The sequence below is a fragment of the Hippoglossus stenolepis genome, chromosome 19 (genome assembly GCF_022539355.2).
Source record: "Hippoglossus stenolepis isolate QCI-W04-F060 chromosome 19, HSTE1.2, whole genome shotgun sequence".
NCBI classification, from domain to species: domain Eukaryota; kingdom Metazoa; phylum Chordata; class Actinopteri; order Pleuronectiformes; family Pleuronectidae; genus Hippoglossus; species Hippoglossus stenolepis.
In genome coordinates this window covers 16,306,187-16,322,905 of record NC_061501.1, presented here as the reverse complement: position 1 = coordinate 16,322,905, position 16,719 = coordinate 16,306,187, and the positions used below count along the sequence as shown (strand labels likewise).

At 41.5% G+C, this 16,719-nt stretch overlaps 2 protein-coding genes across 2 annotated transcripts; both read left to right on the top strand.

Moving 5' to 3' along the window:
- The first annotated feature begins 1,584 nt into the window (after window positions 1-1,584).
- impa2 (inositol monophosphatase 2) lies at window positions 1,585-8,707 on the top strand. The gene is made up of 9 exons (XM_035142866.2): window positions 1,585-1,729; window positions 2,020-2,123; window positions 3,162-3,295; window positions 4,100-4,204; window positions 4,469-4,514; window positions 4,647-4,755; window positions 4,959-5,067; window positions 5,826-5,977; window positions 8,095-8,707. The coding sequence occupies exons 2-9, from the start codon at window positions 2,061-2,063 to the stop codon at window positions 8,211-8,213; spliced, it is 837 nt and encodes a 278-aa protein (XP_034998757.1). The 5' UTR covers window positions 1,585-1,729; window positions 2,020-2,060; the 3' UTR covers window positions 8,214-8,707.
- Window positions 8,708-12,273: 3,566 nt separating this feature from the next.
- LOC118098757 (inositol monophosphatase 1) lies at window positions 12,274-16,488 on the top strand. The gene is made up of 9 exons (XM_035142864.1): window positions 12,274-12,509; window positions 13,570-13,657; window positions 13,760-13,899; window positions 13,994-14,098; window positions 14,475-14,520; window positions 14,607-14,715; window positions 14,797-14,905; window positions 16,021-16,172; window positions 16,257-16,488. The coding sequence occupies exons 2-9, from the start codon at window positions 13,595-13,597 to the stop codon at window positions 16,382-16,384; spliced, it is 852 nt and encodes a 283-aa protein (XP_034998755.1). The 5' UTR covers window positions 12,274-12,509; window positions 13,570-13,594; the 3' UTR covers window positions 16,385-16,488.
- Window positions 16,489-16,719: the final 231 nt, after the last annotated feature.

The window sequence follows — 16,719 nt, the reverse complement described above, 5'->3', positions numbered from 1 at the left end:
TCTAGCGCCACCGTGAGGTTTAAGTTTGTGATTGAGGGTGAAACATCTTGGCAGCTGTTGACGGTTTTTTATTTACTGCTAATTAGCAGATGTTAGCCTGCTCTAAGTTTGATTACACAAACACCACACGTGTTCCGCCCACACTCAGTCTTGTACCCACGTTGCTATGGAACTACTTTTGCGGTGTTGTGATAAAACAAATGAGGAAATGGCACATTTCATGACCAACCTCTTCTGTTTTAATAATATCTCCAATTTGCCAATGACGCTTGATGCAATAAACTGTCAAACCAGGTGACGTAAGCTGCTTCGTGCGTGACAGACAAACGTCCAGAAAATGTCCCGACACAATTTTTTTTTTGATCTTCGGGATTTTTGAGGGATTCCCATGACGGAAAGGGTGAATAACATTTCTCATCTGATTCCCACTAGAGTAGATAAGTGACCTTTCTTCATTCCTACAGGGATTAACTTCACACTTTGTCAAATTCACTTTTATTTGAATATATGAATTAAGTAGAAGAGTGTTTAAGGAAATCCAGGATCGACCATATAGATAATCTTAACTAACACAGTTTTTCTACAAATACACAGAGAACTGCTCATCTGACAGGCTGAGAGTGATTCTGATAACGCTGTCTTATCTTCAACCATAAAACACAAAACCCACTGCTCTCGTTCAGAGCAATTAGATTTATTAATCACCAAACTTGCCAGACATCTCATTAACCGCCCAAGGAAATTAATTTTGAGTTTCTGCCTCCTCTTTGTGAGATAAAGGCCGTCTGATACAGTAAATGGATGAGATAAAACCTGGTGCTTTTAAAGCTAATTGAGTCTCTCTCCCCCCCTCGAGCTGCGAGAGTTTATTGACGGACAAATTCTCTGAGTTTAAGTAGCAAAAAAAGCAAATGAAAGAAAAGACTGTGGAACATAAGTAAGGAGGAGCTGAAGACAGCGGATTTAAACCCATTTATTCCACATGCAGTGTTCCTAAATGCCCTATTGACAAACTAAATGATGCTTATATAAGCTGTCTTATAATAATAGCTTCCTTATAATGTTCTCTGTGTGTGTGCAGAGCCAACTTTCTGCCATCAGGGGAAGTTTATGCATAAGTAACATAAGTTAAGGGAAGCTTGACTTTAATATTGAAGCTCTACTTCCTTCCAGCCATTTCCTGCCTGTTAAAACAGTTTTCACACCGGAGTGCAGAATTTATTCTAGTTTTCAAAGATGTCATAGCACTTGAATCACCATGTTTTCTGTTAGGAGCAGTAAGACCCCTGACTATTTAGTATGATGTGACAGTGAAGAGGGAGAAGTCATCAGTTCAAACTTAATGGGAGAAAAATGTGTCATATGTCACATGTTGTTTTCAGGGGCCTTGACTTTGACTTGACTACACTGGATCCTGTCCAGACTGTCAATCAATCAATCAATCAATCAATCAATCAATCTATCAATCTATATCTATCTATCTATCTATCTATCATCTATCTGTTACTATTATTATATTAAAAATAATAAGAAATTATCCAGTAACTTGTTTTCTTTCTTCTTTTTAAAACTTAGTGATCATGCAAAGTCTATGACAGCGCTCCAGCCAATCAGAGCCGTGACTTCCCATCACATGACAGCGCTTGACCAATGAGAGCGAGCGTCACCTTTAGCTCCACCCCCGAGCTGTCTAACGTCAACATTGAGCAGTTAGCTTGTCTGGAGCTAGGTACGTTAGCATGTAGCTCAGTTCTTCTGTATTATAACTTGTTACAACTTTAAATAAGTGACATTAACAAGAAGCTTGAATAAACCTTTACTTTCACGGTTGTAGCCGCGGGTTGTCTTTACGCTCCGGGTCCGTTCATATCCGCGTCTTCTCTTGGAAAGCTAGTTAGCATAAGGGAGCTAATGTAGCTAACTTCCTGATCACTCTGTGCTTTGCTCGCGTTTGTATTACAACTCATAACCGAGCCACGTGTTTACTGTGAGTTTCAAGTGTTTGTCTCGTGTCTCCAGGTTTCTGTGCGTGAACATCGCTGCTCCTCGTCCGCATCAACATGAGCGACCCGTGGCAGGAGTGTATGGATCACTGCGTGGAGGTCACCAAGAAGGCAGGGCAGGTGAGAGGCTCTGCTGAAGAGACTTAGTTCCCCCTCACATGACCTGGAGCATCAGCCAGGTTCATTCATTGATCCTCGTGTCTCCTCGTGTCTCCTTGTGTCTCCTCGTGTGTCCTCCTTCTATTCACGATCTCCTTTAGCAGAGAGAAACCTCAATGAAACCAGTATCTAGTCCCATTCATCCACACACAGCATCCTGCACAACAACGTCCCCAACGTTAGTGTCTGCAAAGGAAGTTCATCTTGTTAATCATTTCCCAGTTTGGGGTCATGTTCATCACAAACTGGGGATGCTGGGATTTGTTCTCATAGCTCTTTGACCACAGAGAAAGCATTGTATGTCGGTAGAGAAGGAGGTTACCAAGAGGAGCTGGGGATCGAACCACTGACCTTCTGGTTAGTGGTTCGACCTCCTGAGCCACAGTTGAGCCCTTGGCTGATGTGAGCCTTTCACAGACATATTGGTATCTGCCTTAGTTTGCCAATGTGAAAGCTTTCATTTTACAGAATCAACAATGCAAAGATATGTGCATTTATGTTTATGTCTTTATATTTGTTTTCTTTTCATTTATAGTTATTTGTAATGACGTTCATGGTTAAACTGTCAAGTATCAAGCCTCAATTACATTTCTTAGTCGTAACTGCCCAGTGTATCGGTATTAGAAGTTTTTTACTCCCTAATACCGGTACCAGAATCAGCCCCTTATCGGTCGGGCTCTACCAACAACAGCTTTAAAGATGATTTTCCTTCTGTGTTGTCAATCTATTTTGTATTTCTAACCCTAACTAACAGTCACAATGATAGGGTGGTGCATTCATGTACAGGATCAAAAATTATTATTTGTTTTCAGAACAACTAATGCAACTTTTGGGACTTGTGTTTTTTGAATACAGTCAACTTATTGATTGTATCCACTTGGGCTTTGGAGCTTTACATCTGTCCTTCTCCGTCTGAAGAACATGTAACGGCAGATGTAGGCAGTCATGCGAAAGAATAATCCCCCTGCTGATTGTGTTCGTTGTCGTGTCTCCTGCCAGATGATCCGTGAGGCGCTGGAAAAGGACATAGCCGTCATGCAGAAGAGCTCACCAACTGACCTGGTGACTGAAACGGACCAGAAAGTGGAGCAGTTTATTATATCCTCCATCAAGGAAAAGTACCCCACACACAGGTACGTGACTCGACAGGGAGAAGTACTACATCCCGTTATTGAATGTACTGTTGGTCATTAATGGAAAAGCCCAGAATTCACCACAGACCAGCTGTTTCATGTATTTATTAAATATTTAATTTACTAATTTCTCTTGTTTTGCAATCTGAATTATAGTTTTCTATCATGTGGATGTATTGTTGGGCAACTTCATGCTTGGTCCTGTTACTAATTCATCCAGCATCACACATTCTGATGTCATAAGACAAACACCATGTAGATTAAACAAACAAGTAAACAGAAATAATAACATACTAAATATAAAATGTAATAATTTGTGTTTTATTCATCAGTTAACTGTTGATTTTAAATATGAAGCAATTTAAGCTACACAAATGCTTCCAGGAGTAAAGACTGGTGTAAAGATTCTGGGTCTTATATTTACTTGTTGATTTATTTTTGTAGTCTTAAATACTCAATGTGCACTTAGTGTAATTGCAGGTTGTAAACTATCCCCCAGGAAATTCAAATGCCCCAAAGTGACATAAAAATACTGAATTCATGACCTCAGTGACGTCCTTGGTTGCTGCTGCTTGGCTACGGCTTGTTTTTAAAGTAATCTCACATATTACAGAAACGACGTACATAATTATTTATGTAGAGCAGGGAAGTGAAATCTGATTACAACACATCACAGGAGACACATCAGGACAAACTTTAATGTCAGGTCATAGATACAGTTGGTCGACATTATCATTAGTTTGATTAATTTGTTGTGAAATGACTGAAATCTTTGTTTCCTTTCTGTTTGTTGTGATTTTAAAGCTTTATAGGTGAGGAGTCCGTAGCGGCAGGAGCACCAAGTGTTCTGACTGACAATCCCACTTGGATCATTGACCCCATTGATGGTACCACCAACTTTGTTCACAGGTACCACTGCCTGTGCTTAAATACCATGAAAACGAACCACTGAGAAACTCAATACTGATCCTGCTCTGAAGTGTTTTTTATCTTTGTTGCTGCTTAACTATTTTTATCTTTTAATTAGGTTCTCTCTAGGATTGTCCTCCCTGTCTGGGATAATTAGACAACGTAGATGAAACTGAGCCGCTGATAGAAAGTGATTCCTCTGAGCTTTAACCTAAAGGGAGTTCATTAAACTGATGTTTGATATTGTACATTTCTTTTGTGCAGGTTCCCATTTGTGTCTGTATCAATAGGCTTCACTGTGAAGAAAGAGGTAGGAGCTCTTCGTTTGTGAATCACATGGAAAAGACACTGTAGCGCCGGCACAGTGGTGTCCTCTATTTAAACGGCTGTTCTATTATTAGCGGTCCTCCCACACTACATTAATCACTGCTGTTTCCTTCAGATAGAGTTCGGTATTGTCTACAGCTGCATCGAGGACAAGATGTACACGGCAAGGAAAGGAAAAGGAGCGTTTTGCAACGGGGAACCAATCAAAGTGTCTGGACAAGAAGGTAAATATTGATTCATGCTCTGATGCTGCAGTTTGTAAAAAATCCACCAGGTGGAGGCAAAATCACAGGAAGAGTTTGTACTTCTACTAACAGCTCAAATCTCAGAGGCTTTATTTCCACATCACACACTGGGATTTTTGTCTCTTTTTCATTTTTGTTTTTTCTTTCCACAAGCTAATATTTTATTCTGTTTTCCCTCCCAGATATTAAACAGTCTCTGGTACTGACAGAAATGGGCTTCAAGAGCGATCCCGAGAAATTCAAAACCATGCTGGCCAACGTCAGGACCATCCTCTCCATCCCTGTACACGGGTAAATATGTCACCAACATCTTAGTACTTACTCATTTGCTAATAGTTGCAGTTACTTAGTACAATAAAAGATTACCTCGTGCCTTGACTTCTTTTAATGTGAAGCAGCAGCAGAATGAAACATTTACCTCCGCCTTATGTTTTCATTTCGGTCTGTCTGTTATCAGTGTTGTGCAAAAAGCTGATTTCCATGAAATTTACTGAGTGGAACTGGTTAAACAGGCGGATCCAGGAATTTGTTTTGACTCTTTAACATGGCGAGAGAGGGCTTTAGCCTTGGCTGAGGTATTCACTCTCCAAGCGCCCTTCTGCTCCTTTGTGTTTGTAGTTATTTAACTCTCTGACATGAATTTAGGAGAGTGAGAGTAAACATAACAGGTTCCTCTCAATGAGACAAAAACACAAACGCTGGTTAACATGCACGCATCATTTCCTGTGAATCCCTGTTTGAGTCCAACACAGGAAATACCAGATGGCTCCAGTGTCCATGTTCAATTCCTGGCCAGTGAACCATTGTTGCATGTCGTGCCCCTCTGTCAGAGCCCATATTTCCTGTCTGCTGCCATCACCAAATACAGGCGATCTAAAATGCTTTTTAAATACTAACCTTGATTGCCATCACAAAAAACAGTTTGATTTCATGAAAGCCAGAAAGATTCTAACATTAAACATCACCAAGAACACACTCGACTTCCACCAACCCACCTGGAAATCCACGTGCTGTCCACTGCAGAGCAAACATCCCATTTCCATCCACAGAATTCGTTCCCCGGGCAGCGCAGCTGTCAACATGTGTTTGGTGGCGTGTGGCTCGGCTGACGCTTACTACCACATGGGCATCCACTGCTGGGACATGGCCGGAGGGGCGGCGGTGGTCACCGAGGCTGGAGGAGTGATCATGGACATCTCAGGTGAGTCACTGAGAGAATGTGAGCTCTTCAAACTCCGCCCCTGCTAAACTCAAGGCCGCTGAGTCACTGGATGAAATGATGATGGGTGGCAGGGTGAAAAAGCTTGTAGAAAAAAACACCTGCAGCTTTTATGAATTATTCATTCTTACCAATTCTCTTTATTGATTTTTATCCCTTTTTCCGCTCACAAATGCCTTAGAGGCACAGTCAGACAGGAGGTGAGGGCAGCTACTGCTACTTTAAAGCAACCCTATGCAACTTTTTACCTCATACATATATATATATATATCAGTTTGAAAACGAGTTTGATTGTTCCGTGACTTGGAATATGGAGAATGTTTCCTCTTCTGTTCTTCCTCTCAGTAAATTTGGGGAGCAGGTACGAACTCCTCTGAGTCCAACAAGTTGAAGAGTAAAGCTGAACCGTAGATCAGTTAAATAGACTCAGAAGTAATTGAAAACCAGCGTTTATCTCCAATATTCAGCAGGAAACTTTTAAAATGTGAAGAATTCTGAACAGAGTTTGGTGGATTCGTTAGAGAAGCAGCTCTTCTGGTTGAGGAAGCCGGGGATCATGGGTTATATCCACCATTTCTGTACATGAAAACCACTTCATCGCTTGGACATGGTGCCCTATCAGAAATAAACACCACGTGTGACCACAGAGGGCGCTGTTGCTCAGTAAACGTTGCAAAGTGTTGCTTTAGATCGGAAGCAGAAGGACTTGAGAAATGTGATGTTCATTTTGAGCAACAGTGCCCCTGATGTAACAGCTGCCCTGAGATTCACAAAGCTAAGAAATCTGTGTTGTTCTCTGCTCATGAACATTTGAGAGTCAAAGACAGAAACATCGTGATGACAGAGTGGCCACGCCCCTCGCTTCCTGCCAAGACAATCTTCTCTTTGTATTCAAAATGTACAATAATAGAGGGAAGATAGATGGTGTGGTAGAAATCTCAGATTCCGACCAACTTTCATGTCAGAGGGTTGATGTGAGGTGAACGAGCTGTGTCCCTACCCCCTCTCACACTCAAGTTAATTGACAGTAAAGTGAAGCTCAGAGCTCCTCTTCACAAACTCTGATTCAGTTTATTAAGAAATTCAAAAATGAGAGACTGACTGTGACCTCATGAAATCTGCTTCTATACAGACAAGCGTCTCAGATTGAATATTTTCTGCTTGCATGGAAACTTCATTCAGCACAGTAGACGCTGAACTGTCGACACTATGATTAATATTGTTTAATTCGACAATTATATTATTCACAAATAACGTGAATTCACTTTGACTTTGCACAAAATAATATAATTGCCCTCACATTACAAAGACAGTCGATAACTTGTCAGTGCATCCAAATAACAGTGGGTTTGTATTTTCTATTTAAAAAAAAAAAGACCTTCAAAAGTCAGATTATATTTTTATTATTATTATTTTATCCCCTGCCTGCTGCCCTTGTTATTAATTTCTTTTAAATGTTCTTGTGTGCTGCCATTACACACTTGTTAACTAAAATACTAGTATTGGTTTTCTATCATACAATACTTTCATACTTTGGTCAAGTCGATCATGAAACGGGCATTAAACTGGTATTGAAAAGGTTTTAAAAAGTCTTAAGTTTAACTTGGTGAACTCTGCACAAACCCTGTTGGCTCTTATCGTCTTTGACTGAGCTGAAACAAAAGATTTTTCAGATTCTAGTTTTAAATATATAAAACCTCCAAAGTAAACAATGGAATACTAGAAAACTGAGTTTTATTCCACCAGGGAGCAAGAACTCAGGGAAACAAGTTTCAGCTCAAAAGCTAATTATTTTAACATTTATTTTTCCATTCTCTTAAGGGCACAGGACTTTATTTATGTGTTTCATACTCTATGATGTATATTACGTGTCTATTTTTTTCTTGTCTGTGATTGGGTGATGCTCCTCATCAAGACAAATTCCAATTAAAAGTGTTGAATCGTTCCTTGTTTTATTTCAACCAAAAGTTTAAACCCCAAACTTAGTCATTTTGAAATGAAAAAAGTCTTGTGGTGGTTTATTCAGGTTATTACCAATAAAACATGAATGCTGCACAAACTTGTCATCCTCACTTACTGTCATTTTCTCTCCTCACCAGGTGGACCGTTTGACCTGATGTCTCGGAGGCTGATCGTGGCGAGCAGCAGGGCGATAGCAGAGCGCCTCGTGAAGGAGATCACAGAGTTCCAAGTTGGCCGGGACGACGCGGACCAGTAGTAAACTTCAACACTCTCATTAGCTGTGTTGTATTTATCAGGTCAGGATTCTGTCTCTACCTTAAGAACCAAAACGATGAACTTACCTCTGAAGACAAGGGTTTCATTCTTCTTTCGACTCCTGTTTTAAATCACAGATATCACAGATTAATAGTCTGTTCTATTGGGACACTCATGTTTGTAATCACCTATTTATTATTTGTACTTAGTTATATAAAGGAGGCAACAAGCAAGGAACTTCATAAATACATTTTTGTATGTGTTTATAGATTGTGTCATAGTGATTATACTCTTTAATTTTATTGCCATCAGGAGTTTGCACTATAGCTCATGTAAGAAACATTGTGTGTATATACTGTAGAACTGCTTCTCTATCACGTCCAAACAGAAATGCACTGGTGGTGTTCTTAATAATCTGATCAGTATGTTCTAAGTTGTTTTTAAAGGTGAATTTAAAGATAGCAGCAAATAAAAAAAGGTACTTTTTGTATATATCCTGCTTGTTCCCTGCTTTTCTTTAACACGCCACACGTAAATGGATGAATTCTTATTAAAGCCCTGCAGAGACGGGTGTCAGCATGCATGCACATGTTAGCTGTAACAGTCGGTTGAGGACAATAACCGACAACATAACTAAAGCCTGAGTATGAACATTGGTGCGGAAAAGGAATCTCGCACGTTAACTCAGTTCCCTCTGTGTCATAACTTCTTCTCTATTGGAAGATGTTCCTATAAAACTCACTCCCCGTGTTCTCGAGCCTGATGTAATCTACGGCTCTTTTTAGAGAATGGAATCCCTCCCTCCTGCATTCATCCTGCTCCTAAACGTCTCATTGACATCCTCATACCGGCGTCTGACAAGTGTTCCAGACACAAATAAATGTCCATATTCGCTTTGACCTAGAAAAATGATAAACTGTGGAGTGAGAAATGCCTCCTGCGACAAACGGGAAACCAAATAAACAGAAAACAGGCCTCTGACACTCCATATAACACCAGGAAGAAAACAGCCCCAGACTGCTCCTGTGGTGATTTAGTGGTAGATAAAAGCATTCGCAGCCGTTATACCATGTTAAATCTCTGCTGCAGTTCCCCTGCCCTTTCAGTCAGAGCTGCAGATGCTGCCATCCGCCGCGAGTTCTGCTCTCCACGGACCGCGCTCTCTGTTTCTTCGCGGCTCGTGTTTGCTGATGGCTAACAAATGGTTTTAAAACACTTTACTTGAGCAAACCAGGCTCTTGTATGTTGCTGCCCCCTCCGCAGAAATCAATGGTCCATGTTAGTCTGCAGCAGAGGGGGTTCAGACGCAATCACCAGCGTTGGGATTGATTTCCGGAGTCGGCCGAGTGAAAGACGAGTCCTCCTCTGTCAACACCACCTTTTTTAATATCGTCAGCTGCTCCGCAAATCTTTTCATCATTCACATGCTTCTGTTTCTTGATGTTCTTTTTTTACTTGTTTACAGACTCGATGGTGCCACCAAGAACCGAACCCTCAGCACATTGTGCTTTTGAAAACCGGCAAAGGCTGTGTTTTCCTGCTACATCCCACAATAACCCCCCGGAGATTTGAGTGCAGCTCTGTAGATATTTCTGAACAGCTTTTGTTTGGCCTCCATTAAGATTCTCTACTTTCTTTTTCAGTTTCAATTTCATTTTTGGTTTCATATCCCAATATGTCTTCATATGTTCTCAGTCTTTGGTCTCGATTTTCTTGCACATAACTTTCAGTATATTTTTTAGCTGTGCTGTTGGTTTCGGTGTTTGGGATCATTGGATGGATTTCCATCAACTTTTGTCCAAAGTCTGGTCCCCAGAGGATGAATCCTACTGGTTTCCTCTCCTGCTCTTTGGTGAACGGTCTCATTGGACATGTGTTGCCCCAACATTTGGTTTAAACGTTCTTGGTCCTCACAGGATGGATCCTGAGGATGTTAGTGACTGATTTGTTATTTATCGCCACCTGCAGGACCAAGTTTCCCTTGTTTGTGGTAAAATATGTCAACATGTGTTTTGGAGGATTGGTAGAAATAATAAATAGAAATATTTATACGTCCACCGTTTTGCATTCAACGCACATAAAATCTGGAATTCTGGGTTTTTTCTGTTTAAATTTACATTACATTGTTATATTATTCATTTTTAAGTAGTTCTTTTGCTAGAAATTGCATCCAACAGATAGAATGTGACACTAATTACACACAGTCAAGCACATTTAAAGAAACACAGCAGTTCAAAGTCAACATCTAATATAATGCCCAACTTTTAATAACCTATTCCTCATGATTAATTTGGTTCATTAGAGCCACAGCAGCTTCATGGATCTACAGATGGAAACTTTAGTGGCTCAATCAGTCAAATTTGAAAGGATTTGCCATGAACGTTCGGACAGATATTGATGGTCTCAACAACTATTGCCGTGATATTTGGTGCAGACATTCATGTTCCTCTTCGGACGAACTGTGATAACGCTGGCTGCGTATCCGTGGCCTCTTGTTGCTCCTGCTCGTCTTTGAGGTGGCACCGCCGACCTTCAGCAGCTCCAGTCTCTTGGCAGGCCTCAGTCACGGCTGCGACTCCAGAGAACCAAACATCCAAAACATCCATCATCCCCCGGATAAATTATTCATAATGGACCCTGCCAGGGAGACGGCAGCACTGATGTATTTGTTTTGCTTGTTCTATTACTTCTCTCTGTCTGTCTCCCAACATTTGAGAGTGCTCCTTATATTTAGTGCACAGCCGGGACAACAGGGTGACAACTGCTCTCCTGCTGCTCCAAGTCAAACAAAACAAATTCCCCCTCCATGACGCCCGCACTGATCTGTTCGATTCAACAGAGCTCCTTCTTTTATTTCAGCCTCTGCATCCTTCAGCAAATCCAGGGGAATTAGGTAACAGGATGACAACGTCTTCTGCCGTGTTTTATTGCCGTCCAACCAAACTGTTACCACGTGACGGTAACTGCCTGTGACGGAGAGGATCTGAAACGATTCTTAAAACATTTCACTGGTGCAACAGCAGACAGGCTCAGGGTGTTTCAACACAATACGAGTTATGCAAGGTGCGGCTGTGAAGAAACTTTGTGTCTGGACGTGTCTGTGCCGCATAGACGGAAGAATCAGTCCAATACACTATCTGTAATTCTGTTGTAATGATCATTTCTTCAGTTACTTGTACTTCTGTCAAGTTTGTTAAAAACAATACTTAAATTGGTAACACAAAAATGAATTTGTTCAACTTAAAAGGAGGAATTGTGTTTATTTAACTTGTTATTTTTCAGTTTGTGTAACTGTTTTTTTAAATGGAGCACATATAAACATTATCATCACTTTTTAAGCCATAAATAAATAAAATCTTAATGATTCTGACTATAGACTGTAACCCTTCTGTAAACTCTGTGCCCGGGTACAGCATCAGAGACTGAAGTACACTTTGTTCTGTGTTTTTAATGAGTAGCTGCATCGAAGTTACAAAACAATACCTGCTGCAGGAAAGCAGTTAAGATAGAGATCCACATGCTTTCAGATCTGATATATTCTTTCATTGCTATTGTCAAGACTTGATCCAACTTTTAGGCGGCACGGTGAGAGAATGGGCATAATCCACACCGGCTCACCAGGGGACCCTGTTCTTTCCCAAGCCTTTTCCGCCAGTGGAATACAATAACAGAACATAAGGGGAAGGCTCAATACCGGTGGAACTGTCAGGAAATATAAAACTGGCAGGAGCTTTGTTCATCATGCCAAATCTCATGTGAGAACTAAAGTCAGGAACTCAAATGTTCGCTTTGCTTTCTCCGAGACAAAGAAAATGTTTTAGTTTCACCTCAGGAAATCTGATTTAGCTCAACGTAAACTGACACAGACACAGAAAGGCTGGAAGTTTCAGCGTTTTAATGTCAGGTCATGTCATCTGCTGCGTGTACGGCTGACGCGTCTTTCCCAGTTTTTGATTCCACTGGATGTTTTCAGCACAGGGCGTGTGCTCGCGAGACAGCTCCTCAACCAAGTCATCGCAGAAGCATTAAGAAGATGCTCTGAAATTTTCCACTCACATGTGCGACACCGTATCTTAAATTGCTGCATGTCATTGCAGGCCGGGCTGCGGAGGGCAGAATGTTTTGTTCCTGTGGGGAAATGTGTGAGGGCGGTGCTAGTACTTTTCCCACCGTGGCGTAGCAGCTTTTTTTCTCTGTCAGGTTCCTCATCTTTACATTGAGGCAACTTAAAAGTGAGGTTTCTCAAAAGCACTTGCATCAAGGAGCCGCATCTGACGACACGTCCCGACTTTAGAAGGTGAGTTTCTCTCTTTTCAGCTTTGCATTGATGATGTGTATTTAAGCTGTACATAATATAGAATATATTATATAATAGATAATATAATTTAAAAAAATCTTTCATTTATCTCCAAAAACTCATAAATATTATTTCACTGTACAACGCAAGATTGATATCTAAAATCATAAAATGACCGGTATGAAGATTGACAGTGAAGCACAGAGTTTGAGTTCAGCAGTTTCAGGGGCTGAGTCTTGTCCTGAAGTAATAACACTGCTGCAGATGAACTCACGCCGTCTATACAGAGAGAAACTGGTTTGTCCTGAGTGTTATTTAATATGATAAATAATCTGTGAAGTGACCATTTAAAGAAGTGGTTTGTTGGCTCAGTTTCATAAAACCAGACTGAGACACCACCAACCTGCAGATATGGGGGGTGAGGCTGCGGTATTCGTCCCATTATCATGTTTTCGGTCCCCGTCAGTTATCATCACTCACTGAAACCTTTCCAAACAGTTTCCTCTCACTCTCCAGTTACCAAACCTCACAGAGGAGGTGATGAAACTGTTGATTAACTCGTGTGAGTGGCCGTTAATTAGCACCTTCTGCTGTAAGTTCATTATAAGCATCAGTGATATTGGCTCTCCTGCTGCCCTGGGTTTTTACCTCTCAGGTTACGGACTGAGAGATTGGACCTGCAGCCTCCAGTGAGAAACAAAGATGCTCACTTCATGTTTAATTCCGAGGCCTGTTGACAAAGACTAAATGACTAACTGCAGTTTAAACACACATTTCTTCTGCACCGTCAGTGTTTCTGACTTTAAAAAGATCAACGCCTGTGGTTGTGATTTAGTACAAAGCAGGAGCGGCGGCCGGCCGCTGCAGGGGAAGTGTTACATAACTCATTGTTTCGTAAGAGGTGTGTTAATCTCAGGTTGTGGGCGTTAACACCGCCGATGACTGACAGGCCACTAATTTGAGCTTCTTCCTCTTACATTCTGTATGAATGACACACAACAGGTTTACACTTTTATATATTTATGATTTTTTTAAAGACAGATACTTTGTTTTTTTGCAGCTCTCCTAAACTAAGAAGAAGAAAAATGGGGGAACCATGGCAGAGGGAATTTGAGTTTGCTGTTCAAGTGGCGAGAAAAGCCGGAGCGGTAAGTCTGAGCATCTGGAAAGTTTGTTTCCATCCAGATTTATGTACATTTTACATTTGGATAATAATAATAATATAAAAACAATCCACTGTTTCTTTTTAGGAAATCAGAAAAGCTGGAGACAGTGAAATCCGAGTGATGACAAAAAGCTGCACCGTTGATCTTGTCACTAAAACTGATGAAAGGGTGGAGAAGATCATCATTGGGTCCCTGAAGGAGGAATTTGGAGAAGGAACACACTGGTGAGACACACATGCATGATATGAATCAGCATGTTTTTTATTGTTGAACATTTCTCTCATGCTCATTGGTCCTCTGGTCCGTCTGTGCCTTCAGCTTCATCGGGGAGGAGTCGGTGGCGAAGGGCGAACCTTGCGTCTTAACTGACAAACCCACGTGGATCATAGACCCAGTGGATGGAACCACAAACTTCGTACATGGGTAAGATGAGAGTTGTAGAGTATCTGCTCATTCATCAATTAGGTTTAACAACTTTTACCTCTCACTTTTTGAACTGTAGTGTTTTGGGTTGTTAACAATTTAATCCAAATAGTGGCCAAATGTCTTTGGGGGTTTTACGCCAGCAGAGTTTTATCAACTTTTATTCTACAGAAAGATGTTGCATTTCACTTTTAAGAGTGAATATCAAGATCGTAATATACTGTACGTCTATATAAACGGAGGCACAACTCGTGTTCTGCTTGTTTCCCCTTCATCTCATCAACAAAGCACAAAACTTCCCAAATATTGTAATAATTTACTTACTAATCCTCTTGTTTGCAGCTACTTAATAACAAACCCTGATGCTTATTCACAGATTCCCGTTTGTGGCTGTGTCGATCGCCTTCGCTGTCAACAAGGAGGTATGTCACGAATAAGAACAGATCATTTCACATGTTAATAAAAGTAGTGAACTCGTAGGTAAAACATGAACTGATGTGTTTTCTAGTTGGAGTTCGGTGTGGTGTACAGCTGCTTGGAAGACAAGATGTACAAGGCGAGGAACGGGAAGGGAGCTTTCTGCAACGACGAGCTAATCCAGGTGTCTGACGTCAAAGGTAACGCTTGTAATGTCTTTATGTCCAGAACTGATGTGTCCAAACCACGTTCGCTGACGGTTTGACATGCGTCTGTCACAGATATCAAAAAGTCCATCATCATTTCTGAACATGGATACGACAGGAGGCCGGAGAGTGTGACCAAGATTTTCTCCACCATGCGGAAGATCCTCTGCATCCCCGTGCACGGGTGAGTGGCCTCGCATCGCACACATCGCTAACTCTCACGTTGTGGACGAGACAAAACCAGACTGGAAGACGTTTAGGCATCAGCCATAGAAAAGTGTAACTCCTGTGAAACTGCACAATTTAATATCTGACATGAACACTGTGCACAATCACATCAGTCTCTTCTGTAGGAAAAGTATTATTAAGAAAAGATTTGGGGGTTCATTCATTGTATTAAGTCTAAATCTGGTTGAAACGTGACGTCGCAGAAATCTGAATCAAGAACCAACAGAAAAGAAACGTTTGCATCTTGAGAAAAATGGTTCCAATATTTACTGCATCGACAATGAGGCGACAGAATGTCGTGGTAATCTGCTCGTGTTCACTTCTCCCATCGGAGTGAAAACAAACAGGACCTGCTGACGTGTGGTGGGGGCAGTGGGAGGAACCCACGTGACGCAGAGACGTGACTCTGAACGGTCTCTGGTGTGAATTAGTGCTAATCAAAGAGTTTATTCTCTTAAACAAAGCAGAGTGACAGTCAGCAGAGCGAGCGCCCCCCCGAAGGCCCCGCAGTCGCCTTCCATTCCATCAGTCTGCACTAAACTGCACACACTCAGAGATGTCAGTCCCTTAAATGGGCTTATTCCCTGCGAAATAGATGAATAATTATATAAATGCAATATTTTGCAATGGTAAATAAAGTGACAAAAAACATTCCTGGATCAGAAACTTTGACCAGATCAAATTTCTCGGCAAACGTCCCATACTTCCTCCAAAGTTTTTGCGTAATCCTGCTGTCAAACAAACAGACGGGGTGAAAACATAACCTCCTTGTTGAAGGTACCTAGTTAAAATGGACGTTTCTGTTTCCATGTGTCTGATCTGTAAATGTGAATCAGTTTTGATGATCTAACGCTGCTTTTGTCCTCTGAAGTATCTCTATCATGTTGGTTTCATGTCCATTTCTTCTCTGGATATACAACGATAGTCTTTACAGCAGTTTTCTCCGTCACCCCGACGAACCTTAAACCTTGGTTTCTGTCCTTCGCTGCTCCGGCGGTTGCAGCTCGCTCTCTTTGTCGTTCACCGTAGCCGATTCAGATTCACTCATCTCTGGCTGATCTGTCCCGACAGGCTGCGCGGATCAGGGACAGCTGCCACCAACATGTGTCTGGTGGCGTCGGGGGCGGTGGAGGCCTTCTTCGAGATCGGGATCCACTGCTGGGACATTGCTGCCGGCGCCGTCATAGTCAAAGAGGCCGGAGGAGTATTACTGGATGTGGACGGTGTGTATGCGTCACACTGTGGTTAGAAGTAGATTTATCTTTTTGATAATCCTTTTAACAAAGGCTTTGTTTGATTATTTGAAGGGGGGCCGTTCGATTTGATGTCTCGAAGGATGGTGTCAGGAAACAACGACATTATCGCTAAGAGGATCATCCAGGAGATCGAAACATTCCCGGTGGTGAGGGACGACGCTCCGGTGCAGAAGAAATGAGAATATTCCATAACGCCTGAATCGACACGGAATTTGCGAGAAAGGAACAAAAGTGGAACCAGTCGCTGTGTGTGTCTCTAAATAAAGTTACTGTGCTGATCATCCCAATTTGCAGGCTGTGGATTTCTCACTCAAAGGAAATGATTTCAGCTCGACTGAATCGACCTTCGGGTAAAATGTTATTACACTTGTGGGATTTGTCTGTTATTGAAGCGGAGGAACAGCTGCAATTTTGCACTTTGCACTTTCATATCAGCATAATGTGTCTTTTCTCTGTGGCAGTTTGAGGGATCATCACTATACTTTTCCTGTTTTCTTATAATTTAGCTCTTTCT